General features: G+C 38.6%; 1 protein-coding gene across 4 annotated transcripts in view; it reads left to right on the top strand.

Annotated features, from left to right (window-relative positions):
* The window catches only part of MGAM (maltase-glucoamylase), a 187251-nt gene that overhangs the window by 18292 nt on the left and 142083 nt on the right, over positions 1-26876 (top strand). For all 4 annotated transcript variants that reach the window (XM_014739340.3, XM_014739341.3, XM_070266032.1 and 1 more), the window contains 14 exons: positions 11637-11757; positions 12773-12882; positions 13428-13579; positions 14165-14336; positions 16098-16197; positions 18434-18546; positions 18852-18977; positions 20022-20153; positions 20297-20413; positions 21281-21394; positions 22454-22538; positions 23898-24015; positions 25166-25337; positions 26608-26724. In XM_014739340.3, coding sequence (XP_014594826.2) covers positions 11637-11757; positions 12773-12882; positions 13428-13579; positions 14165-14336; positions 16098-16197; positions 18434-18546; positions 18852-18977; positions 20022-20153; positions 20297-20413; positions 21281-21394; positions 22454-22538; positions 23898-24015; positions 25166-25337; positions 26608-26724 — 1749 coding nt within the window. The remainder of the gene's footprint in view (positions 1-11636; positions 11758-12772; positions 12883-13427; positions 13580-14164; positions 14337-16097; positions 16198-18433; positions 18547-18851; positions 18978-20021; positions 20154-20296; positions 20414-21280; positions 21395-22453; positions 22539-23897; positions 24016-25165; positions 25338-26607; positions 26725-26876) is intronic.

Genomic DNA, 26876 nt, shown 5'->3' on the forward strand with positions numbered 1-26876 from the left:
AGGAAGAATCTGTTCTATGCCTCTTTCCTAGCTTTTGGTGACTACCATCGATCCTTGGCGTTCCTTGACTTATAGTGATATGAAGCCATCACTCCAGTCTCTGCCTCCGTCACCACATGGCATTCTCCCTGTGTGTGTGTATATTCAAGTTTCCCATTTTTATAAGGGCACTGGTCATATTGGATTAAGGGCCCACTCTACTCCAGTATGATCTCATCTTAACTAATTATATCTGCAACAATCCTATTCCCAAATAAGATCACACTCTGAGGTGATGAGGACTAGGACTTCAACATATCTTTTTTGGGGACACAATCCAGCCCATAGCATGGGCAAAGCTACAGAGATGGGAACTGTGGAAGGTTGGAATTGTTACAACTTGAGACTTTGGGATTGACTGAAATGGCATAGATGCTGATTCAGAGAGAACTAAGGCAGCAAAGGGAGGACAGATGAGAGCTCAACCGTGGATGTGATGGATTTGGCTGGTGGGGAAGCTGGAAGTTAAGGCAGAGAAGGGAACCAGAGCCAGATAAATAGCTTAGAGGAGAGAAAATGCCCAGGAATGGCAATATGGAGCAAAGTATTGGAACAAAACTAGTCAGGAAGTCCAGAGACTGTGTTGAAGGCAAGAGAGATGTCCAGTATGGTAAGTAGTTAAGGATGAGGAAATCCCCAGGAAAGGACAAAGCAGTGGCTTGACCAGCTGTCAGGGCATAGAAGGGCAGCAGCCCGGATGGCAAGCCTGCTAAGGTAGGAAGGAATCCCAGTTCGACCAATTTACCTTACCAAGCCTGTTGTAGTATTTGGTCCCTTTTATCTGGCTTCTTACCCTAACTGAAATGAACATAACCTCCTGGATTTGTGAAGAGACTTGCCTGCTTGGAGTAGGAAGAAATGAGGCCGAACAGAAAAGGTGAATTCAGATTTCGGAAGAACTTGGAAGTCAGGTAGAGGAGGTTTTTTTTTTTTATGTGATACACAGCAGCCAGGAGTGGCATTTAAGGCTGAATGGAATCATGTAACGGGAAACAAAGAGAGAATAAAAGACTTAGAAATAATGGAAAAAGAAGACAGGGTGAAAGAATAAAAAAGCACTTCAGTATGGGGCCAAATGTCACAAAGTTTAGCATTTTGGGTGATATGTACAATTAAACTAAATATTTTTCTTGTCATAGATTCTAGTAGAGGAGATAAGTAAATAAATAACTGGAATATAAATAAAAATTTCATAAGATCTAAAGGAAGTACTGTGGGGATCACAAAATAGCAGAGATTACTATCAAGGAGAAGGTGACAGTCTGGAATTAAAGATAAGTAGGGTTTTGACAGAAATGGGAGGAATGGGAAGTGAATTCAAGATAGAAGAGATAATGTAAATAAAGTGACAGAAGAGGAAATTGTGGGTCACATGCATAACGTATGGAATGGTCCCATATGGCCCCGATAGAAGGTGAGTGCCAGAGAGAACACAATGTTTAAGACTGTAAGGTAGATTGGAGCTTGATGATGGAGGACCATCAGTGTGCTGCTTTGTCAATAGAAATGGGAAATTGTGGTCTAGATGTGTTGCATTTAAGCAGAATGTTTGGCACATGTGTTTGCAGAAAGTTGATTCACAACCATCTACTTGCCCCTGTCATAGTGTGCCAGGAAACGAGCTGCTCAGAAGCTCACCAAGAAGACTAATGCATCCTAAAGTCTGTTCACTCTCCTACGACACTCCATCTTGTTACTGGCTATTGGTGACCTTCAGATGTCATTATTGCCTCAGAAATGTTTCTTTGGTGTTTTATTATAAGACCTTTTAATAAATGCTGTGATATCAAGATTGTGGTTCAATAAACGACCTTTGCCTTTTTCTACGTGTTATAACCAACTGAATTAATCTATGACCTTGGAATTCATACGTGGATCTGCTTTTCTTTATCTAAGCCCTTTCAACAATCTGTTTTTTTCATAGAAGGTATATCTTAGGTATTTTGTTGCACATTTTAAGTACCCTGGGTGCTATATGCTGATCCAGACAGTTGTTGAGAGGCTGAATCTATGGATAATGATGTATTTATATAATGTACTTGTTAAAGGAAAGTATGTGGTTATGTGTAGGAGGAGAATGGGAAGAAATTATGAACATGACGCCAGACCAGGCATAATGTTCTAGTGTTGAGGGTATCGATATGCCAGTTAACACTTCTATCATCTTTCTCCCAGGATTACTTATAAAGATCTAAGAGTATAAATTTCCCTTCAGATGGTTCTTTGTTGTGAATCCCATTGTTTCTTACAATAATGGGAGAGAATCCTGTGTCCAGGACAGGATAAAGTAATCTGTCAAACCACTTTGAGTATTCTTGGGAGAGTTTTTTGGAGAGAATGAGCTCCAGGCGTCCCTTTCATGGGTCTCAGAAAAAAAAATGTTGTCAGGCATCTAAATCTCTAGTCTTGATCGTTAGTTCTGGGCTTTAGCTGGTTGCAGGGCAGCTTCCTTTGGATAGCTCACTGTCATATCCGCTGAACCCATTTACCTCCTCACCAGCTCTCTTTTCCCGCCTCAGCTCTCAGATTTCTGTTATAGTTCCATTACACTTCTAGTCTCTGAGGTGGAAGCAGCAGAACTTTTGCTTGGCTCTTCCTTTCAACCCTTTTTGTCAGTATTTCATGTACTTTAAAACATTTTACTTCACATATTTCCCAGAATAAGCATTTCATCTCCATTCTCACTGCCATCATGTTAGACCATCACTACCTCATGCTTGGATTACTGCAGTAGCCTTCTAGCGTCTCTTCGGAATTCCATTTCTCCCCTATCTATTCCATTACATGCATGACTGAACCTGCTCTGGTGAATATCCTACTTTCACTATATTTCTACCTAACTCGAGTGTTGACGGCATTCATTACTGTACATTGGGTAAAGTCCAAACATTTCATTCTGTCATCTAACACCAAATATTTAACCTTCTTTGTGCGTCTAGAGCCACACACAGATCCTCCTCCCATGCAGATTTTAGACACAGCTCTCTACGTTTATCCTGAACCTGTCCATTCTGAACGAGTATATCACTTTCCACTTTCTTGATAAAGCCTTTTATCCACAATTCCAGAATTCAGAGTTGAATGATCTCATTGATGGCAGGGAGCAGAAATTTTTAGTGTAAATTCCAGATATCCAGCTAGGGAAAGAGATGGTAGATAATAATTTTAATCTCTTTGATTTTCAGGATTAGAATGTACGGTATAAACACAGGAGAACAAGTTTACCTGCTCAAAACAAACCTGCATGCCTTAAGTAACCATTGCAGAATGGTCAGGCCAAGAACAGTTTACAATTATGTGTTTCCTATGAATACCAATAATACTAACGGTCATCTTTATTACATTTGAAACGTTACCATATTTCTTATTAAGAAACTTTGTCATTTGATAAAACATATACTTGGTAATTTATTTATTGGCCTATGATGTCTTTTTCCAAATTCTAGTTTCTTATCAATAAGGGTTTAGTGGATCAAATTTTATGATATATCAGCAAGTACATTGCATTTTGCCAAGACTGTTAAAAGTGTCCACCTTCAAAGTTACTCTGTGTTCACACAGCACTAGTTAAGAGCCATTACATGGTACTGCAAAGAGCAGTGAGCTGCAAAATCTCTGATAGAGCCTTAAGTTTATGTTTTATGCCTTGAATTGATAGAGTAGCCATTGGGCAGCAGCATGTTAGGGGACCTGGGGTACTAGGCTCTAGTCTTGGTTTTGTGTCTGAAAAACTCTGTGACTTGATCACTAAGTCACATTTTCTTGCAGACTGTCAAATCCTTATCAGTGAAATGAGGCAGTGTGCTCAGATAAAGGTATTCATAAAACAAATGACTACTGAACGTGTGCCAGGCACGCTACTAAACTCTGTGGTTAACTAGATTTTAAAATAGTGACGTCAAAGGTCCTGGCACATGTACTCTGCGCATTCACTGCAGTATGATCTTGGGAACTAGAAGGTCTGGATCACGGGAATTGCAAAGGTGGCATACTCGCTTGAAAGTCTTTGCTGTCAGACTTCACTTTGGGATGGAAGGAAGTGGTCAACTTTTCAAACCTGACTCAGAATGCATATATCATAAAATAGCCTATAGTTAAGGCATTTCACTGAGTTGAGATTAATTTTATTCATTCACTCGTTTGTTCAAACTTGCTGAACATTAAAAATTGCTAGGAAATGTTTTAATGACTAGAAGGTGATTTGGAAGTCCTTGATCATCAAGTGTCTTTCAGCTTCTAAAATTCCTGCCGCTATTTGAAAATGGGATATTTTCCTCATTGCACTTGTATCAAGACTTTTCTGGTTCTACTTTTTGTTTACAATATCAGGTTCTCATGGTATTTTAGAAAATAAAGTCTTTGTTATCTATGTCAACAGAGGGCAGAAGAAATATAGAAACTGGATACTTTAAAAATGGATGTCTATTTCCAATGTTTTTAGGAGTCCCTGCAGGTCAATGATAAAGCTATTCTGAGAAGAGCTTGGCAGCGGTGAGCCCTGTTGCTTCTTACCTATTCCACGTTCCCTCCATGTTGGACTGAAACACCAGCCTCGCTAAAATTGCTCAAGTGCCCTGTTTTCTTAGAGCACAGCCACTCCATTTATCTACTCCTGCAAAATGAGCTGCCCCAAACTTAGTGGCTTAAAACAACGATCGTTTTATTATATCTCCTGATTTTATGGGTCAGAGATTTGGGCAGGATTGGGCTGGGTGACTGTCCTGTTCCACGTGGCGTTACTGGGATTACTTGGTGGTATACAGTTGGTGGCTGATCTGGTCTGGAGGGTTCAACATGTCTTCCCTCACCTGCCTGGCACCTCAATGAAGATGGAAATAAGGCTGACCTCACCTGGCCCCTCTCCCTCTCATGTGGTCTCTCCAGCGGGGTACTTGGACTTCTTACATGGTAGCTCTGGGCTGCCAGAGACGGAGGGAAAGTCTGCCAGTCCTCTAAAGGCAAGGCCAGAACCTTTATTGCACCACTTTTGTTGCACTCTGTCGGTCAAATCAGTGAGAGGTCAGGCCTGATTCAACGGGAAGGGCAAAGACCTCACCTCCTGATGGGAAGTGTGTCAGAGAACTTGCAGCCATTGTAAACAGCCACACACAAATGCTTTTTTTGCCCGAAACAGGCATTAGTAAGCGTAAAGGCTGTATGGAGCCACTGGACAATGCAGAACGGAGGTGGATGGGACTGCACAGTGTTAGAGGAGCCAGCACAAGCGATAGGTGTTAGGGTGGTTGGCGGGGCTGAATGAGCGAGGCCGGTGCGGATTGGAAGGGAGCCCGTCCCATCCCCAGTCCCCCCAGTGGCAGGCGATGGCTAATGCTGCTGACTCACTCAGGCCCACTCTCACTGGTTCTCACCTGCTTGCATTTGTTCTTGCAATGTTGCCTTCTTTCTTTTTTAAATGCTACAGTTGCTGAGGTCCTGATTTTTAAAAAAGTCTTAGATCTGCTGCTTTCTAATGATCTAATGATGCACACATTCCAAGTCATGTGTAATCTTACCAGTAAATTATTTTCAACTCACATTGTGGAAAGACATGTGGAGTTACTTCTGAGGAAGTTTCTGGTTGATATCTGATTTCTCTTTTGACATATGCTTTTTGGTATAGAGGGCAGCAATTTCTCTCTTTTATATTAAAATATTTGAGAAAGTCTTTTTAAAACCAAAAGACATACATGCTAAACGTTGTGTTAGGAGAGAGGGTCTGTGACAGATCCCTTTAGACTTCTTCCGTTCCTCCTTTCTACCCATCACTCTGATCAGCGCAACAAGTCTTGGGGTCTTCCTGTTCTTTTCTTCTGTAACAGTACTGAGTCATGGATTATCCATTTTTGTCTTACTACTTCCTGTTTTCTTCTCTTTTCTGCCGTCCTTCCAGGAGCATGAATTACATGTCTCCCAACTATGATTTTCTAGAGAAGTGGTTCTGAGCGTTGGGTACACATTAGAATCACGTGGAAAGATTTTAAAAGATGCTCATGCCCAGGATCCACCCTAGAGTTTCTGATTTAATTCTTCTGGAGTGGAGCCCAGGCATGGTTATTTTTTAAATGTTTGCCAGGTGATTTAAATGTTCAGCCAAGACTGACAATCATTGTTCTAGAGCAGCAGTTCTGAAACTCTGGTCTGATTCAGAATCACCTGGGGGGCTGACAAAGACTGCCCGAGTTCTAGCTTCAGTGCAATAGGACAGGGCTGGGCTTGTGCACATGTGCCAAGTTTTCCAGGTGATTCTGATAGGGACCACAGTTTGAGAGTTCTGGCGTAAGATAGAGCTGACACAAAGGGTGAAGTTGGTACATTTTTCAGCCATTCTTTAGGTTACTGTGTTAGAAGGGATTTTGATGAAAGTATGGAATGTTTTCAGACTGTCTTTTCATATTTATTGCGTGTGATTATTATAGTATTCTTAATAATCCTATATGTGGAAATTCTGGAAATAATGATGAATTTGGAACTCAAAAAAAGGAGGGGAAATTGAGAAAATGGGTAGTTCTTTGTTATTCTCACTTTGGTTTTGATTTTCTTTCTACATAGCACTTAACTTCTTTAAAAGAATTATTAATAAATATTAGAGATGTACAAGAGTATATTACCACTATCCAGCTTAAGAAATAAAACATTATTAGTAGAGATGAATTCCCCCATATACCTCTGCTGTATCTCTGTCCTCTTTAGAAATAAGCACAATTCTGAAGTCGGTAGTATTTATCATGCATTTCTTTGTACATTTACTACCTACATATGTACTTATAAATTATATATATATATATATATATATATATATACATATATAACCTATAAATGAAATACATGTTTTTGCAGTTATTTCCACTTAACATTGTGAGATTTATCTATATTGATATGAATTTCCAGTTCATTTACTCTCACTATAAAATGGTATATCAAAATCTTTCTTTCTCCAGTTAATAGAAATTTAGTTTTTTTCCAGTATCTTGCAACTTCAACAATGCTATTCTCACTATTCTTGTACATGTTTTTACTTGTATGTGTAAGGATTTGGATTCACATCTTCAAGTTTGCTGGATATTGCCAAACTGATGTCCAAAATGGTTGTGCAAATTTACCATCTCACCATCATTCTCTGAATCCTCAGTAACAACTGGGATTGACAGCCTTTTGGAATTTTGCCATTTTGAATGTTATAAAATAGTATCCCGTTGTGGTTTAGTGCTAATTTTCCTGAATATCAGTGTGAGTGAACATCTTTCAGTTGTTTTTTTTCTGTGAATTTCCTCTTTCTATCTTCTGCCCAATTTTATATTGAAATGCTTATCTTCAGCTTTTTTGATTTGTACAAGTTTCTTGTTTGTGTTATTCTGGATTCTAATTCTTGTTTTTATCATATACGTTGCAAATATTTTCTACTGTTATGAGGCCATGTCCACCTATTTTATGCTGCCTTGATGAACAGAAGTTTTAAATTTTAATAGCGTAGTCAAACTTATATACTCCTATGTTACATCATATCTCATACACAATTCCAGGAAGATTAAAGGCCTAATGGTGAAAAGGAAAAAAGTTACAACATTTAAAAAAATTATTATTACTAGCCTATCAGCAAGGAGACAAGGGGGCACTGAGGGCATTTTGAATGCTCTAAAGGAATATTATTTTACATCAAATATTTTACTAGAATGTGGAAGTTTAGTTCTAATAAGTTTTCACCAGCATGGGGCGTAAAATGGACTTTAATAATCAAATTCATATGATTCCTAGCCCCCAACTTTCAACTTTGAACATTGTTTTTCCTCTCTCCCTCCAAATTTTTCCTCACCTAATAAGGCAATTCCCCACCTGTTCCTAACTGCCTGTTTAATAAGCTCAGATACCCTGCTCTCCACAGAAGCTGAGAATTTATGAACACCATATCTTGAGGCAAGATGGATGATCCAAAAAGAGCTAAAGTGTGGGTGGCTTAAATCTGGACAGGAGAAGAAACTCTCAGCTCACATTGTCGTTGGAATTGTAGCTGCTGACAGTGCCTAAATCATGTCTAAGGGCCAGTGCTTCACAGGACACCGCATCCTCTTCATTTGTGGCTAAACCAACAGCCACCTCTATTCTCAGTTTCCTTCACTGATTCTTTCTCTTCTTCTTCTTTTTATTTATCTTTTTAAATTGAGGTGTAATTGACATATAACATTATATTAGCTTCAGGTAGTGATTCAATATTTGTATACATTGCAAAATGGTCACTGCAATAAGTCTAGTTAACATCTGTCTCCATACATAGTTAAAAATTTGTTGTCTTGTGATAAGAACTTTTAAGATCTACTCTCTTAGCAACTTTCAAATATACGATACAGTGTTATTAACTATGATCACCATGTTGTACATTACATCCTCGTGACCTATTTATTTTATAACCGGAAATTTGTACCTTTTGACCTCTTTCATTATTCCTCTGCTTCTATACGACCTCTAAATGTTGTAAATCTCTTCTCTATCTACACTCAATCTCTTGATGGTTTCGTCCGGTATGATGTTTATAAATGGCAACTCCTATGTGCTTGCAAATCACAGTTAATGCCTCCAGCCTAAATCACTTTCCTGAATTCCAGATTTATCTATGCAACTGCCAATTCAGCATCTCCACTTAGATGTTTAATAGATAAATCAAAACCAGCATGTCAGGGGCTGGCCCCGTGGCCGAGTGGTTAAGTTCGCGCGCTCCGCTGCAGGCGGCCCAGTGTTTCGTTAGTTCGAATCCTGGGCGCGGACATGGCACTGCTCATCAGACCACGCTGAGGCAGCGTCCCACATGCCACAACTAGAAGAACCCACAACGAAGAATACACAACTATGTACCGGGGGGCTTTGGGGAGAAAAAGGAAAAAATAAAATCTTTAAAAAAAAAAAAAACAAAAACAAAAAACCAGCATGTCAAAACTGAACACTCTGTCTCCCACATTTACATCCCGAAACCTGCTCCTCGTATAGCCTCCCCCACCTCCTAGTGGCAACTCTAACCTTTTGCCCCTTGCACTTGGAAAAAGTCACAACTTTAAAACAAAAATAAAAGGTTTAATATAATAATACTTATTTTGGATTTCTTTCTATAAATTTTCTTGGTTTTCTACCTAGACAATATTATGTCTGGAAATAATGATAATTTAGCTTCATACTTTGAAATCTTATAAATTTTCTTTCTTTTCTTGTCCTATTGTATTGTCAGGACCTCCAATATATTTTTAATTATAAGAAGTCATAAACATGGGTCACCTAGTCTTTGATTTTACAGGAAATATTTCTAACATTTTGGCATTTAGTAAGATGCTTATTGTAGGTTTTTTGGTAGAGTCCCATTACCCAACTAAGGAAGTTACTTTTTATTCCCAGTTTGTGAAGAATTTTATCATGAATAACTGATGAATTTAAATTATACAGTTATTGTGACGACAATTTTTCTTCTGTCTCATTTTGTGTTTTCCATTTGTTCTGTTCTTTATATACTGCTCCTTACTCCCCCCTCCCCGCAGCCATATACATGTCTTCTTTCCTTATTTTTTACATTTAGGATTTTTCCCCTTAGTTTTCCCCTCGGTCTTATATTGGCAGTCATACAGTATATTACTATTTTGGCAGTTTCTCTTAAATTTTCATTCTCATGTCCAACTTAAAGGGGAATTTTATGCCTTGGGTCTGATTGTTTTTTATGTGCCTTCAATCCTATTCATGTCGTCATTTTTTATAGTTTCTCTCTACACCTGTTTTCCTGGGTCTCACATACTTTTTACTCTCTTCTTGATAAGCACTGCCCGTGCTCTGCTTCTCTTTCCCCTTCTCCTCATAATTGCTTAGCTCCACTATGGAACCGGTATTTTCAAGTTGGCCAACAGAGAGTGTTTACTTTTCTTGCTACTTTGGCCACTCTTTGATCTCTGCCCTTTCCAGTTCAAGGAAGAAATTATTAAGCTTTGGGGAGCACACAAAACCATTCTGTGCAACACTCTTTTCAGAACATTTCTCTTTTCGTGTCATACTGAAGTTTCAGCTGAATGGGTTTTGAAAGGAAAAAACAAAACTGCTGATTGAAGTTGAGCACACAGTGAAACCTGATCCCATAGCAATATAAACCACAGATGGACAGAGTTTTTCCATCTCTAATATTTTCTATTAGCATAAAAACTGGCATTTGATTAAATCTAATTGTTAGCATATCTAAACAATTTATTTTTGTCTTATCATCTCCAAAGCATTGCCATATCCTCCTAAAAATGTGCTTAGCAGATACTCATCCCAGAGTATAGAAAAAATGAAATGGATAGCAAGAGAACTAAGTTTTGGTCCTTGCCTTCTCAATAGCTATTAAGTAACCTGTGGCAGGTCACTTCACTTCTGTGAACCTTACCTCTCTGGGCCTCAGGTTCTTCATCTGTAAATAATGTAGCAGGAGGTATTAGTTATCTACTGTTGTTTAACAAATTATCCCCAAACTTAATGGCTTAACACCACAAACAGTATTTTCTCACAGTTTTTATGGTCAGAAATCTGGCCTTGGTACAGCTGGGTGCTTTTGGCTCAAAGTTTTTCAGAAGACTGCAACCAAGCTGTCTGCTGGGATGGTGGGATGATGCTTTTCAAGCTCATTCATGTGATTGTTGGCAGAATTCGGCTCCTCAAGGATTGTTGGACTGAGGGCCTCAGTTCCTTGCTGGTTATTGGCCAGAGACCTCCCTCAGTTCCTTGCCATGTGGATCTCTCCACAATACAACATCTCACTTCTCCCACAGTGAGGTTCCAACAGAGCAAGTGAAAGAGAGCAAGCAAGACAGGAGACAGAAATCTTTCTGTAATCTAATCTCAGAAACCATATCCCATTATCTTTGCCATATTCTTTTAGTTATAAGTCACTAGGACTAGCCCGCACTCAAGAGATGTCTTTGTACTTTTTGTATTTAATCTGGTAGCTTCTCGCAAATTAGTTGACATGAGAAAGGGATTATATTCATTTTAGTCTCCACCTGATTCAGTCATCAATTGTGGTATAAGGCAGGCACCTTTAGTAAATAAGAACTAGAATCTATTTGGATTTCAAGGAACAATTATTTTTCACCTTGGGAGAAGTTGAGAGAGTGTATATATTTATATGTATATACAAGTGCGTATATATATGCCACATATACATAACACACATATATGTAACATACACGTTTAAAAGTCAAAGCAAAATCGATTTGATTTCAAAGCTTCTGAATAAAGTTGATTGCAAAGTCTTTTATTTTTTAATCCGAAACCAATATAAATGAAACTCCATTTGTAATTTTGAGTTGCTGGTGATATAACTATATTGTAGTTTAGAATATTTAATTAAATTTATCAATTTTATTGTGATGACAGATATGGACTATGTTGCAGTATCTATATTGTTATATAATAACAAAACAAGGAAGGACATTGGCCAGAAAAATTAGTTTTGAGTACAAGCTCTGCACAATTTCTCTAAATATCAGCTCCCTTAGTTTTAAAATGAGATTGATGATACTACAAGCTCAAATTATGTTTAAAACGATAGTGTTCTGCAAACAAACAGATTTCCTTTGACGAATCTCTTATTTCAGGCCACATGTGACCAGCGTGGCTGCTGTTGGAATCCTCAGGGACCCATAAGTGTGCCCTGGTGCTACTATTCTCAGAGTCATGGTTATCAAATGGAGGACAACCTTGTAAACACAAATGCAGGTAAGCCAGACCATGACGGGGGCTCCAGACCCTCTGGAGGCTGGCTCTGTTTGCTCCAGAGGAGAGCTGTGGTGACATGAAGAGTATTGCTGGGCATGGCCATATCACTGCATGTGACAGAAGGTGGGCCCTACTCTTAATCAAGGACTAGAATCTATTTTAGCATCAAAGAAAATATCACTACCTTGGGAGTTGAGAAACACGTTCTATTTCTGACTCTACATTTATGTACCTTTGTAACCTTGTAAAACATCATGACCCCTTTGGTTCCCAAGTTTCTAACTGTTAAGGGGAATGATTTGACCTCAGTAACCTCTGAGGTTACTTATAACTCTAATATAATGTGAGTTTAATGATATGGAAACAATTCCAATTTTATAAACATTTTATGAAAGTTAGTTAGTCAATGTCAGAGTTCATGGACTAAATATCTCCTCTTCTTTCTCCCACCTTAAAATGAAGGGCATAATAATAAACATTCTGGGGGATAACAGGAGGTGACTATCTTAGGGAGGCTCTTAGCATAAAGGAAGAGTCATGCGTCCCCTCCAGAGGCCCTTGGATTAAAGGGTTTTTCTAATAAGGTCTCAACTCTCACCTGGCTTATCATGTAACTAGGGAGATGGCATCAATGTACATGGTCACCTTGATGTAAGATGAAAATAACTGAATAATGTATACACACATTGAGGGCTGAGAGTGTAAAGTGTATGTGATTAACAAAGAATGCCTGATGGGCCAGTGGGATGAGAGTTAGGCCTTTTAGGGGAGATTTTCAATCATTTTTTGTATAAGAGAAGCATGGTTTTTGGATAAGGTAATGACAATCAATGTCTAGCTTCAGAATCTGGTCCCAGGTAGCATGTGTGTATGATGGGGTATCTATCTCTGCTCTTCTTTGGGGAATTAAAGTCTTTTCACCAGCCCCTTCAAAACATAAAGCCTGATTTTTCGTATCTATTGTTTGCAAATGTACACAGCCAGCTATGTAAACCTTTTTCCCTCTACATACTAGGATTCACAGCCCAGTTGAAAAGGTTGCCTTCTCCATCTCTGTTTGGAAATGATGTCAACAATGTCCTTCTCACAGCGGAATGTCAGACATCTAATCGTTTCCACTTTAAGGTAGTTAATTTATTCTTCCAAAATCTATTTGAGAGGTTCTTCTTCTCTCCCTGATGTCTGCTGTTACTACAAAATAGAAAATTTTGCTAATGGAGGTGTTTTTCTCTACTGTCATTATTGTTACTTAGCACCTATGTGTTGAAGGCATCTATAGCCTTCCTTCAATGAGATAACTTCCAAAACATGTATTATGAGTTGACTGGTGAGCTTTGGCCATCCCTTATTCACCCTTGATACCATGTGAGATGTAGTAAGGAGGGAAAAGAAAAAGAATTATCACAGCTTTGAAAATTCTAGGGATAGCCCCTCTATGCAGACTTGCAGTGTGTATTTCTACCTAAAGATTAATTTATGCCTAAGAGTTAAGAATTTGAATTTGGTAATATAATGTGAGGTCTACCTCAGACATAATGCCATTTGGATCAGTGCCTGAGTTCCAGTACCATGAGCACAGATATTGGGAAGCACTTGTGTTGTTAAGGATGCTTCTGTTTTGGAAAAACAGAGAAATTCTCATTTTGGCTTTCTGTTCTCTCTCTGGACAGTTAACTGACCAAAACCAGGACAGGTACGAAGTGCCCCATGAACACGTGCAATCCTTCAATGGAAATGCTGCTTCTGCCTTGACCTATGAAGTTACGGTCTCAAAACAGCCATTTAGCATCAAAGTGACCAGAAGAAGCAACAATCGTGTTCTGTAAGTTTTGAAAATCTGTCCAAGGGTCAGACTAGGAAGGTTATGGGGAAGGGAGGTTGCACGCCTGAGGAAGAGTGCATTTCAACAGCATTCCTGAAGGTTGGGAGCCCACTGTTGGTGACCAGACTCTCCACCTACAAATGTATACTTTTTCTTCCTTTCTTCCTTTTTTTGTGTGTGCTTTATTACTAAGTATTTGTTATAGGCCAGGCACTGGGTCATGTCCTTTTTCTGTTTTTTTCTCTGTTTGATCATTTTTTCCTCTTTATCTTTCCCTTTCTTTCCTCCATCAGTTTGACCACCTATCCATCCATAACTATTTATGGGACATCTACTATAATATAAGAATAGTATTCTGGTCATGTTGGTATGGTGTCTAGGGGACAAATCTAAGAAATGTGTCACATGATACCTGTCCTCAAAAAGTCCTGATCTCTTAGTGTCCAGGGAAAAATGTCAGAGGAGGACAAATTGGGCCAATTAAATAGGGGGTATTGAGTGAAATATAAAGAATACTTTGCTAAACAGTTGTGTTCTCTCCATCCTACTTGCCCACTTGTCCCTGTGTTTCCCATCTGTATCTAGGTTTGACTCAAGCATTGGGCCCCTCTTGTTTGCTGATCAGTTCCTGCAGCTCTCCATCCGTCTGCCGAGCGCCAATGTGTATGGGCTGGGAGAACATGTGCACCAGCAGTACCGTCATGATATGAATTGGAAGACCTGGCCCATATTTAATAGGGACACAACCCCCAATGGGGTAAGCTTTCAGGGTGGGCCCTTCTCCGTTGAATACCATAGCTTCATTCTTGAAGATCACTCCCAGCAGGACAGTATAATGGGTAAGAGTCAGATTCTAGGATGAGGCTGTCTGAGTCTGAATTCCGGCACTACTACTCACTAGGTATGTGCTTCTGGGCAAGTCACCTCTCTCTGTCTTCAGTTCCTCATCTGTAAAATGGGGGTAATGTACTTACTTCATCGGGTTGTGATGGGAATTAATCGAATTAATACACATAGAGTCTCTAGAAGAGCGTCTGGCACATAGAAAGTGCTCAATAAATGTCAACTATTTTTCATTTTAATAAATGTCAACTATTTTTCATTTTATTTTAATTTTGAACTAACTAGTTGTGGAGAAAACATTAATAATATCGACTCTGCACAATATGTTGGTTATTATCTTCATATTTTTGGTTGACCTTTATCAATCACCGACTTACCAGATTTGTCAGCAAAATAGAATAAAATATCAACTAAAATACTGTATTAATTATTCTTTACGTGAAGAATGTTTGAGACAGTGAAAGAATAGAAGGAATAGAATTTTGTTATTATTGTTCTGTTTTATTTTGTTTTGTTTTGATTGCTAAAACCCAAAGCAGAGTTATTTTCTAGGCTCAGCAATACTACATATAGGTCTTGTTCAGCCACTTTCCTGATTAAGCAGAACTAGCGGCTGGATGAAAGGCGATCAAGGAAATAATTTATAAGTGACTATTTTTATACATTATCTTTACAAAAAAACCTCTGAAAAAATAAATATAATTTATTCCATTTAACAGATGAGAAATTGAGACTCAGAAAAGCCAAATAAATAGCCCAATGTAAAAAAAAGTTTGAAGTAACAGAGATAAGATCTAATCCCTGGCCTGTCTAACGTAAAGCCCATGCTCCTTACTATACTATATGCTTATCAGGAAAACAGAAAAAGGGTTGAGTCTGAGCTGCTCCTCTGGGAATGGCTGGTGATGGTTGTTTAATAAGGAACCTCAGATCCTTGCTACTTGAATGGGCACCACTGTGTGAGAAATGTGGGCTCTCAGCTCCCTCTTGCATCGACTGAATTAGAATCCACTTTTAATTAAAGTTCCTATGTAATTCATATGCATACCAAATTTTGAGAAGTGTTGTTCTAGAGCAGTGATTCTCAAACATGAAAATACGTTGGAATCACCTTGGAAAATTTAGCAAAATATCACGGTCTGCTTCCATCCCCAGGGATTCTGTTTTAATTGGGCTGGGATGCAGCCCAGGTTGAGAACTACTATTCTAATGTCTTAGAAGGCCAACTCAATTTCTAAAGACTAGCTATCTCAAGTGGAGCTCTGTCTAGTTGCACGTTAGAAAGATGCCTGATTGATATTAGGTTTGATGGAGCTTTTGCGGATGGGGTTAAGTCAAGCCTCTTGGAGACAAAGTTAAGACAAGCCTCTTTGAGAGAAGAGCTTTTTTTGAACTACAGTTTCAAAATTCTTGTTCTCCCACCTCCTGACAGATACCATAAGCTCTCACGTTCCTACTAGATAAATGGTCATAACTGGCTCATTCAATAAGAGAACACTAATTCACTTGAGTAACATTGACCAAATACAGATCTTGTATTTTTAAAATTTATTTGTGCCATTCTGACCATGAGTTCCCTGCTAATTACTCACATCATTAACACTGATTTCCTAATTCATTTCTAGCCATGTTGGGTTTAGATTATTACATGGTAAATTTAATTATCTTTCTACAGGATGGAACTAACTTGTATGGTGCACAGACGTTCTTCCTGTGTCTTGAAGATGCTAGTGGATTGTCGTTTGGAGTGTTTCTGTTGAACAGCAATGCCATGGGTAAAGGACTAAAGGAATATTCATACAAAAAATCCATAAGAGCAATTTTAAATCTCTTTCTTATGGCACTATGATAAGAAGAACGGAGCCCTTTAAGAATGGCTGAGCCATAGCTTAGCACCTTGTGTGTTCTCTGATTGTTCCATCCCTATTTTGTTACCTGTTGATCCATGGTAGCCATGACTAGGGGTTTCTCTCCTAGCTTATGATTTTGCCAAATCTGGTTGCCTCTGTTGGAGTATTTTCTATTGTAGAGTTAGGACAGCTAACCCTTTCCTATATAATCTGCTCAGAGGCTATTTCTACCAATTTTTTCTTCTCCTTCCTTAGACTTTCACCCACTAGGGGGGTTGATATAATCTCTGGTAGGAAACAGCCATATTCTCTGGGCCTAATGATGACAGTAGCTGGGCCTAACCAGGGAGCTACAACTGAGCATTGTCACATTCAGACACTCCAAAGGTAGCAAGTTAAAGTGAAGTGACAAGGGTCATGTAGAGTAAGATCAAATTGTTTAAGACCAAGCAGCATAATATATTAGGATTCCAATAAAGTAGCTAACTTCTCCATCTTTGAAGGTTTTAGACTAGGTCAATGATTCTCACCTTTTTTCTGCTTGTACCAATAACAACAGATCCCAGTAGCAATGAATCAATCACCACAGGGGAAGAGGAGATGTATCAGAATCTCCCAGGGTTGACAGTGTGCATAGGATGTTGATCCCCACTCTCTTTTCAACTGCAAATCACTGGATTTGATCAGTGCTACTCAAGAGTGGCCTGCAGATGGTTCACAAACTGTTTCAGGTCTATGATAAGATAAGTGTAGAAATTGCGACACAGCATTGCTATAGCATCCAAGTGCATGCATCAATCTTTTTCTAGTAATTTATTTTCATTTTATTTTATGAAGGTATCAGTTTAGAATGAATGGGAAAATAAAAGAGTAAAGATCTGATCCTTCATAGCAGATTGTTTGAGGATCACTCTTGATGATCTAAGAAGATCCTAAGATACCTATATATATGGGGCTTAGGTGGATTTTGAATTTATAATATAATCCTGACAATTTTTCAGTTTGGCTCTTGCTTGATATGAGATTCACTGAGGCTAGTACCTCAGTGTGTCTAGTTGGGTTATATTCCTGCCATAACCATGGAGTGTGGGGTGGGAACATGTTCTTTAGTTGTGAATATCAGAGAGGAAAAATTTTTGCTCTACCCTTTTAGTTGTTTTTCTTGGGGGTCTGTGAATTACACTGATAAAAGACAGATTAGCAGGAGAAAAGACAGGGTTTATTCACATGTACAACATATATACACACACAAAGTGCTCAGTGAAGAGTAACTTAAAGGGGTGGTTAGAATTTGGGGCTTGTATACCATCTTAATAGATTAATGGGAGGGGAGAAAGCACTTATGATAAAACAAATGACTTCTTAGAGGAGGTGGAAGGGATAAAGCACACTTATGGGAAAACAAAAGACTCTTTTTGGAAAGATAAATGAGCCCTTAGGAGAATGAATGAGAGATACGACGGTCTCGTGACAATGTATATTTGGTTAGGTGCCAATTTATTATCTCAGAGAAGATTAGAGTTGCTCCAGGAGAGGCAATTTATGACAGTTGAATTCTTTTTCTCTTCTTGGAAACATCTTTATTACATCTATTCTAACATTTCACTACATGCATTACAGAATGGGTATCACTTCCATTGACTGAAATCACACAGTTCTCAACACAGCTTGCAAGTAGCATTCCTAGAAATGTCTTTATTACGACTTCACTATGTGCATTATAGAATGGGGATCACTTCTATTCACTGAAGTAACAGACAATTGAGTTCTTTTGGGAGGCTCTACTTTTGGTTAGATAAAGGATTTCAGAAGTTTGAATGTTTTCAGCTTAAAATAATTTTTATTCCACAGTGCCTTATTCTGGACCCCGTCATGAACCTGGTTGCCTTTTCATGAGAGATTCAGTCCTGACAAAGGGTTTAAGATGCTCAAGTCACCAGTTATAGAAATCCATCACACACACAAGCACAACGTGCTTTGGCTCTCATGCACTGTGAGGGTAAACTTTGATCATCAGAGTTGGTTCCTCTGTATACAACCTGAGGCATTGGGATCACTTTATTAATGTTCAGATGGTTGGTGATCCTCTGGCCTAAAACTTTGTGATCATCACTCTAGAATAAATTCTAATTTTTATTTTGCTCATTTTTAATCTTTCTAGAGGTTTCTCTCCAGCCTGCCCCGGCGGTCACTTACCGCACCATCGGGGGTATTCTTGATTTCTATGTGTTCTTGGGAAACACGCCAGAGCAAGTCGTTCAAGAGTATCTGGAGGTAAACTTATCATATCATGATTATGACTGAGAAAATCCTAAATAGCACAAAGAAAAGTAAATTTAATAGGCAAATGTGACTCATAAAAATCTGCTATTATAAGTAGTTATTATAAATCTGCTATTACAAATTGACTCAACCCTCAATGATTTATGAAAGGGCTGGGAAAATACGCTAACATTCTAACATTAACGAAATAGTGTGTTGGAAAATGGAGTATGTTTTGTGCCCCCAAGTCAATGCTTAGAAAATGTTTTATTAAAAATAGAGTATTTGCTTGCTTTCATTTCACATATTTCCTTCAGCTCATTGGACGACCAGCCCTACCTTCATACTGGGCACTTGGATTTCATCTCAGTCGTTATGATTATGGGAGCCTGGACAACATGAAAGAAGTCGTGGAGAGAAATCGTGCAGCACAACTTCCTTACGTAAGTAAGGCTTTAGAAAATCCTCCAAAAATTCCTTTGGGGAACTAGAACAACTGTTTATACCTTCTCTCCCTGAGTTAAAAAAAATATGCAATAAAAAGTTTTATATATTCAGAATGTTAGACTTTTTTAGTGGGTCAGCCATTACTTCAAAGAACTAGTTCTCCTTTGTAGGAAATAGTACTTCGAGACCACAACTGTGAGGTTAGGAGGAAATCTGTTCCTGTTTCTATTTTTCTTATCACATATTTTGTTTGTTAAATTTTCTAATGCTTACCTGTATTGACTACATTTTGCATAATGTATTTTTATTTGGGTTCTCAAGGCATTTCTTTCCCTTGTTTAAGTGAGCAAAAGGATACAGTACATGCACGTAACACAATATTTCTGTTTTGAATGGCTAAATTTGAATGTGTTGATTATGTTGGAGGCTGTAATGGGAAATGAAGGTTTAGAAGAGATGCAAAGGGAAAAGCCCCAAAATCTCTGGACTAATCCTCTTCTCTCCCACCCCATTCCCTTTGAGGCAGACAGGTAAGTTCTAGAGCAAGAGTCAGTTTCCCTCTGGGCTGCACTATTTTTATGCAGGTCAAACTAGGAAAGAGTAATTGCCAAAGAAGGCTTGAAGCAGAAAAGAAGTAAGAGAAGAGAATATGGGGTCGGAAAATGAGGGAGAAGTGGGGAGACAATCCCTTCCCCTCTTTATCTTGTGGGTAGAGTAAAATTTAGGTAACGCATGTTTTTGATAGCCCTTGTGATTTGTTGTAATTGTTGTGTTTGGTTAGTTTGATGCTCTAGTCAACAGGTAAGATGCTGCAGTTAACCTGATTGCAGCATCTTAGACCTTAGGGAACCAATGGATTCTTTGGTTTTGAAATTACCCTTCGAAAAGAAGCTCTGAGATGCCAGGGGCCGATTAAGAACTCTGTGTAGAGTCCAGCAGAGTCAGTGTTCATTGTGAATAATAGCAATGATAATTTGACTGACTCATTTTAATAGGGAAATTTCTAGATGCTAAATTGTGGACTTTGTGCATCCTTTCAGGACGTTCAGCATGCTGATATTGATTATATGGATGAGAGGAAGGATTTCACTTATAATCCAGTAGATTTTAAAGACTTCCCAGAGTTTGCTAAGGAGTTACACAATAATGGACAGAAACTCATCATCATTGTGGTATGTCCACCCTCTTTTCCCCCAAATCAGATACTTGATCCTCCTTATCACTACACATACCTCCTGCTCCTTTGTCCACCAATTCCCAATCTCCTTTAAATGTCTTTAGCTTAAAGTTAGGTCCTTCATTGTATTTTCTTTAGGATCCAGCCATCTCCAACAACTCTTCCCCAAGTCAACCCTATGGCCCCTATGACAGGGGTTCAGATATGAAGATATGGGTGAATGCTTCAAATGGAGTGACTCCACTCATTGGGGAGGTAACTTAATGGGGAAGTTGGGGGCTGGTGAAGGGGCTGTGGCAGTGTGTGTGTAATTGTTTTGTTTTGCATTTTCAGATGTCTTATATATGCTGGAGATAAACTATCCCTTTTCCTTTCATCCCCAAATACCTACCAGCCATCTGAGCTCTTACATTCCCTTCACAGCCAAATCCTTTTAAACAATAGCCTAACATACTGAATATCCACTTCCTCACCTCTTATTTGCTCTTCAGCTGACTGCAGTCTACTTTCTTCCCCCATCGCTTCACTGATATTGCTCTGCCAAATGGCACCAGTCACCTCCTAACTGGCAAATCTAACAGAACTGTTTCATTCCTCTGTTTCTCTGTAGTACTTGACAAGTTTGATCACTTCTTTCTCAAATCTTTATTTTTCCTCATTTTCCATGAAGATGTTATCTGCTAGCTCACTTCTAATACCTCTGATTGACCTGAGTGCATAGTGTCAGAGAGGAAGTGGATAAGAAAGGAACAGAGATAAGTAACTGATGCTCGGAACCCTCAATGTGTAATGGATCAGTTGAAATTTATATAGTACTCTCCCTCATTTACTATCCCCAAAATTGAGAGTAGAGAAATTGAGAAAGAACAGTGAAGCAGAGTTGAAGATTAACAAGGATTTAACCATTTTTTTAAAAATAAGTTTCTCCTCAAGTGACTATTTGACTCCTCCTGACATTTCTTCTGAGTATTTGGAGTGCTTCACGTTCTTAACTGAAAAGCACGTGTGCCTGGCCCCCTCTGTTGCTATGACCATATCAGGAATTTCTTTTCTAAGTACTCTTTTTAAATCTATATTCATTTAATTTACTCTGATCAATGTTTTTACTTTTTCCTCCTGCAGGTCTGGCCTGGAAAAACTGTGTTTCCTGATTATACCAACCCTCAGTGTGCTGTTTGGTGGGCAAGGGAATTTGAGCTTTTCCACAACCAAGTGGACTTTGATGGAATCTGGATTGTGAGTTCTTAGTACTTTGAATAGTAAATGACTAACGTTCAGATTGCGTATGTCTATATCTTTGGGTAATGAAGCACAGGGAGAAGAGGAGGAGAGGAAAGCAAGTATGGCAATAATTCTAAGTATTACGTCTTACTATTGAAATAATCTTACTAAAGCATGTAGCTTAGAATCAAAATCAGATTGTCGGAGCTGGAAGTAAACTTAGAAATTTAGTTTTTCCAAGTCCAGCTCTTCTTTTACAAATCAATGAACTGAAGTAAAAATAGAATTATACACTCCTTACTGTGTCGCAAAGTACTTGAACTGTTCAATTGTCAGGTCAGGGCTCTTTCATTGGGACATGTTTGACAAACTGATCAGAGCCAAAGTACCCAGGCGGATGACAAAACTGTGGCTGCAGTCAAAGCAAATGTCTCACATACTATCAAATGAAAAAAACACAAAGCAGCTGATGTTCAGAAAAATTTAGGGAGCTTTAGAGTTGAACATTTTTCTATTTATAAGAGAACTGTATAAAATTCAAACAACACAGAGCTAAAAAGATGAAAACAAAAATCCTCTAAAATGATATCAGCCAAAGACATCCACCATCAATATTTTCGTATGCATCTTTCCAGACCCCTTGCTTGCACAGCTGTTGGCACACTTTCTCACTCTCTCTGCATATGTGTGTGTTTATATATGTATATATATTTATGTGTGTGTATTCATAGCTATATTTGGATATATAGAGAATACATAGGTTGATATATATCTATATAGAGACAGTCATATAAGTTGAAATATTTTTTCACCTAATATGTTTGGAAATTTTTCGTTTTCAGTGAGTATAGACAAAAATCATTATGAAGGGATTTTAAAAAACATTTCCATGAGACTTTCAATGGGTAGAGAAGACAAGAACATCTATTTCTCTCCGTGTACATAAGAACCTATTTAAAAAAGAAACATCTGGAATAATTTCTCTGACTCCTCAAAAAAAAAAAAAGATGCCATCAGTCCAACATAAGTGCACATGTTACTTTGTCTTAATAGTTTCTGCTTTTTGTCTTGTAGGATATGAATGAAGTCTCCAATTTCATTGATGGTTCCGTTTCAGGATGTTCCACAAGCAATCTAAATTATCCCCCATTCACTCCCAGTAAGCCTTGGTGGTTAGTCTGGTTAAAGTGGCAGTGTGTATTTGACATTTTAAATGCATAAGGATAGATATGAACAACCTGGCAAAGGAGTTTATACATAAATGTGCATAGGTAAGGGAAAATGTGGGTAATACATAAAGAAAACTAGGAAAGAAAATCAAAACACTCCATGCTTTCCTAAATGAGGCATAAATTCAAAAGGGGCAATCTAGTCCTTCTACCTACAGTCTGAGCTTTTTCTAAGGGAGGGTCCAGAGAAGATAAGGTGCAGAAGCCAGAGGCTAGTGCTAGTTTATCTTGCTCTTAAATGTGTACCCCACACCAGGTCAGGGCTTACCAAAGAGAGACCAGGTTTGGCCTTCACATGAGGGTCAAGTCTGGTGATGACAGGAGTGTGAAGAACAGACGTGAACCATAGGATGAAAGGAAGCCAGAGCCCAGGGCTTGGGAGGTCAAAGTCAGAGTCAGTGAATATGGTGCTAGTGAGAGTTGATTGGGTTGAACAACACTGTTTATCAGGGTGTGGCCCTAGATTCACAGCGTTGTTGTAGTTGGAAGAAAGCTAGAGGCTCATAAATTGTATCTTGATTAAGAAAGAAAGGAACCTGCTAGAATTATAGCATCTTACAAAGACTTCCATTCTGGTGGAAAAATAGGTAATTGGGGCAGATGGGTCAGAATTAAATGTTGAGGGACTTGGATGGGAGGCTAAACTGTTTATACTTCATTCTTTTGGTGATAGAAGCTATTTATGTTTTGGTAAGAGGGAAATATGATGGTAAAATGGTTTTGGAAATATTAGTCTGGCATTAATGTGCAGTATGAATTAGAATATATATAAGAAGTAGAAAAACCATTCAAAACTCTTGCAATAGTTAAGAGCCACGGGTAATTTGGATCCGAAGCAGAGTGGTGCAATGGGAACAGAGAAGAATAGATGAATGAAAGAGGCATTGGGAAATCATCCTTTGTAATATATGGCCAAGGGAGAGAAGGGGTGAGAAATTAATTTATACTTCCATCCAATATTTTTATTCTTGGGCCAAGTAATTTAGCTCAGTTTGAAGAATTCAGATTGGGCCTCAGGTCTACCTGTATCCTCTTGCTTCCAAAGGCCTGCCTCTAATCACATGAGTGCCCAGGTGGGAGGATATGTATAGGTCAACACAATTTATTTATATGTCAGGGAAACTACTCCAAATGTATAGCCCTCTGATCGTGAGGAATCTGTATGATCATTTACAGAATGGCCACAATAAATGCCTACCCAGGGAGCCACAATTTCAAGTTCTGTGACAGTCAAAGAGCAGGCAGTGTGCATCTTGAGCTCTGGTTGACTGACCCTTCTTTTGTCCCAGGAGTCCTTGATGGGTACCTGTTCTCCAAGACTCTCTGCATGGATGCAGTGCAGTACTGGGGCAAGCAATATGATGTCCACAATGTGTACGGCTACTCGATGGCGATTGCCACAGCAGAGTAAGACCACTATTGCTATGGACTTAGTACCTGATCAAATTATTGATCTTGATAGCGGGCCAGGTGACTCACGTGTATTACTTTTTAAAACTCGGCAAGATAAGTGTGTTTATCATTATTGATTGAATGAAGAAGCTACCTAGCACATAGGGAAGAAGGAATCTAGTAAATATTTATGAAATGTATAAAATGAAAGAATTAATTGAAGGTAGGAAGAAAGAAAGAGGAGTAACTGACCAAGGTCAAACAGCTAATAAATTGTAAAAGCAAAATTAAAGCCCATTTCTTCATGAACCCAAAGCCATGTATTTTCTTCTCTGCCGCAGTGTATAGACTGGAGTATGGAGGGTTAAGTAACCTGTAGACGTGCATGCACTTTGGGGTTTTAAATACTGGCTCAGAATCCTTTTGCTGTGCTATGTCTACCTTTGAGTGTGGATTCAAATTCTGTAGTGAGGAAAAGGTATTGAGAGTTTATTCCGCTTAACTGCGACTCTGACAGCAAGAAGCCACAGCAAAACCACTTCCATTCATTAGCAACGTCATGCATATAACTTTAGCTTTTTTGAAAGTTGTTGAAAAAATTATAGAGTAAAAGTTTTTAAGTATATGTATAGACTTCTAATTTTAAAAATATAACGATATATATTTATGTTTAATTATAAAAGTACACACATACATAGATAATTTTAAAAGGTCTTTTCTTATTACAAAATTATCACCGAAGTATTTCTACTTAAAAAGAATTTAAGTTCCAAAAGGCCATTCATCAGTGCATTTTTGAATATGTCCAAAATCACACAATATGAGAGACCAATGTTTACATATATATGTAAAGTTACATATCTTCCATAAAATTGTATACCTCTAGTCTGTTCCATAAAATTGTATACCTCTCGTTACTAGCCTCTTCAAGGCTGTTTTTGAAATTCTTGGAAGTTACGGAGTTAATGATGTATGTAAAACACCTTAATACAAAACAAACCACAAACATGCTTAATGTATAGACTGCTCCCGAAAGCAACTCTAATCTTACTGGGAGAGAACCGGAACAGAAGAATGGGGTATTAACTTTTTAGATCTTTGGTGTATCCCCTGGGCTGAGACACTAAGGTCACACATTGACTCCCTAAGTCTCTCTCCTTTTCAGAGCGGTCAATACTGTGTTCCCTAGTAAGAGAAGCTTTATTCTAACCCGTTCTACCTTTGCGGGATCTGGCAAGTTTGCAGCCCATTGGTTAGGAGACAACACAGCCACCTGGAATGACCTTCGATGGTCCATCCCTGGCATCCTTGAGTTCAACCTTTTTGGTATCCCTATGGTGAGTCCACATTCCAAGCTCTCTTATGAACCTCAATCCCCAGAAAGCCTCATTCTAGAAAGTTTTCAAACCATAAAGCTCTTCTCTTCTACCCTCTATAGCCCAGGGATTTAATGTCTTGAGAACATGTATTTCATCTACATCAATATGGCTTTAATACTATGAATTCTTTCCTGTACTTACTTCTAAAGATAGAAGTGCAACCTTGAACTGACATCATTGGAATATTTCTTTCTATTAAAGTTTAACATACATACAAAAAAGTGTACGTATCCTTAAGTATACAGTTGAAGAATTTTACAAACTGAACACATCTGTGTATCCAGCACCAAGATGAGGAAATGTAACATTGTCAGAACCCTAGAGGTGGCCTTGGCATCTTTTAATTAAATTCAACATATGTATTTCCTGAGCTCCTACTATGTACAAGACACTGAGCTAGGTATGCATGGTGAAGGTGGAGAAAAGCAGAAATATAATAACAGAAACACATTATCTTTGCTCCAAAAGTTTAAAATTTAGTAAGAGGAGACATATATGTAAGCAAATAATAATGACAAGCTAGGGTAAAAGTCCCAACAGGGACAAAGAAATTAAATGTTACGGGAGATCCTGAGAAAGGGACTTATTAACTCTGACACGATTATGAAGAACAGAGGGAGCCAGGAGAGGGAGTCGAGAAACATCATGGAAAAGATGGTACTTGAGTTTAACCTTGAAAAGTGGGTATAGTTCCTCAGACTAATTTGGAGAGGTCATTTTAAGATTGAGAAATGAACATGAGCAAAAACAGTAAGGGAGAGAATTTGATGTGTCTATAAGATTTGGTGTCTAGGACTAGAATGGGAAATGATGCTGGAAAGATGAGTTGGAACCAAATTTTGAGGAGCTAATAGGATAAGTAGCAAGGAGACCCTGGGCATTTTTGAATAGGTGAATGACATGATCAGATTTAGGCTTTGGAAAATTAATTCTGATAGTGGTGTGGCATGTCAAGTGTTTTACTTACATTATCTCATTTGCTAAAACCCCGGGTAGCTAATTAGTGCCCTCTTTAACAAAATTAGGAAACTGAGGTACAGAAAGGTGAAGTAACTTACTCAATCACCTGACAGTAAAGAGTAGATACAGGATATAACCCAATTCGATCACACTATGTTCACCATCTCTGTAAGATGTTAGCAAAGTTCAGTTGAGAGGTCCATGATAGAAAGCAAAGGGGGGATGCGGATGAAAGTAAGGTATACACACTGTCTGTGTGTCCTTCCAGGTGGGTCCTGACATATGTGGCTTTTTCTTGGATTCCTCTGAAGAGCTCTGCAGGCGGTGGATGCAGCTGGGAGCATTTTATCCATTTTCCAGGAATCACAATGGCCAAGGCTACAAGGTAAGTCTCCCAGGGGATATGATCAAAATAAATTTGGCATACATTAGGACTGGATCTATCTGCATCCTCACTAAGAGATCTGTGGAGCCAGCCTCCTACCTGGTGCTTCACTTAGGCTAATTTGCACCACTCTTTGCAATTAACCAGGACCT

Source organism: Equus caballus, chromosome 4, assembly GCF_041296265.1.
Source record: "Equus caballus isolate H_3958 breed thoroughbred chromosome 4, TB-T2T, whole genome shotgun sequence".
Classification (NCBI taxonomy): Eukaryota; Metazoa; Chordata; class Mammalia; order Perissodactyla; family Equidae; genus Equus; species Equus caballus.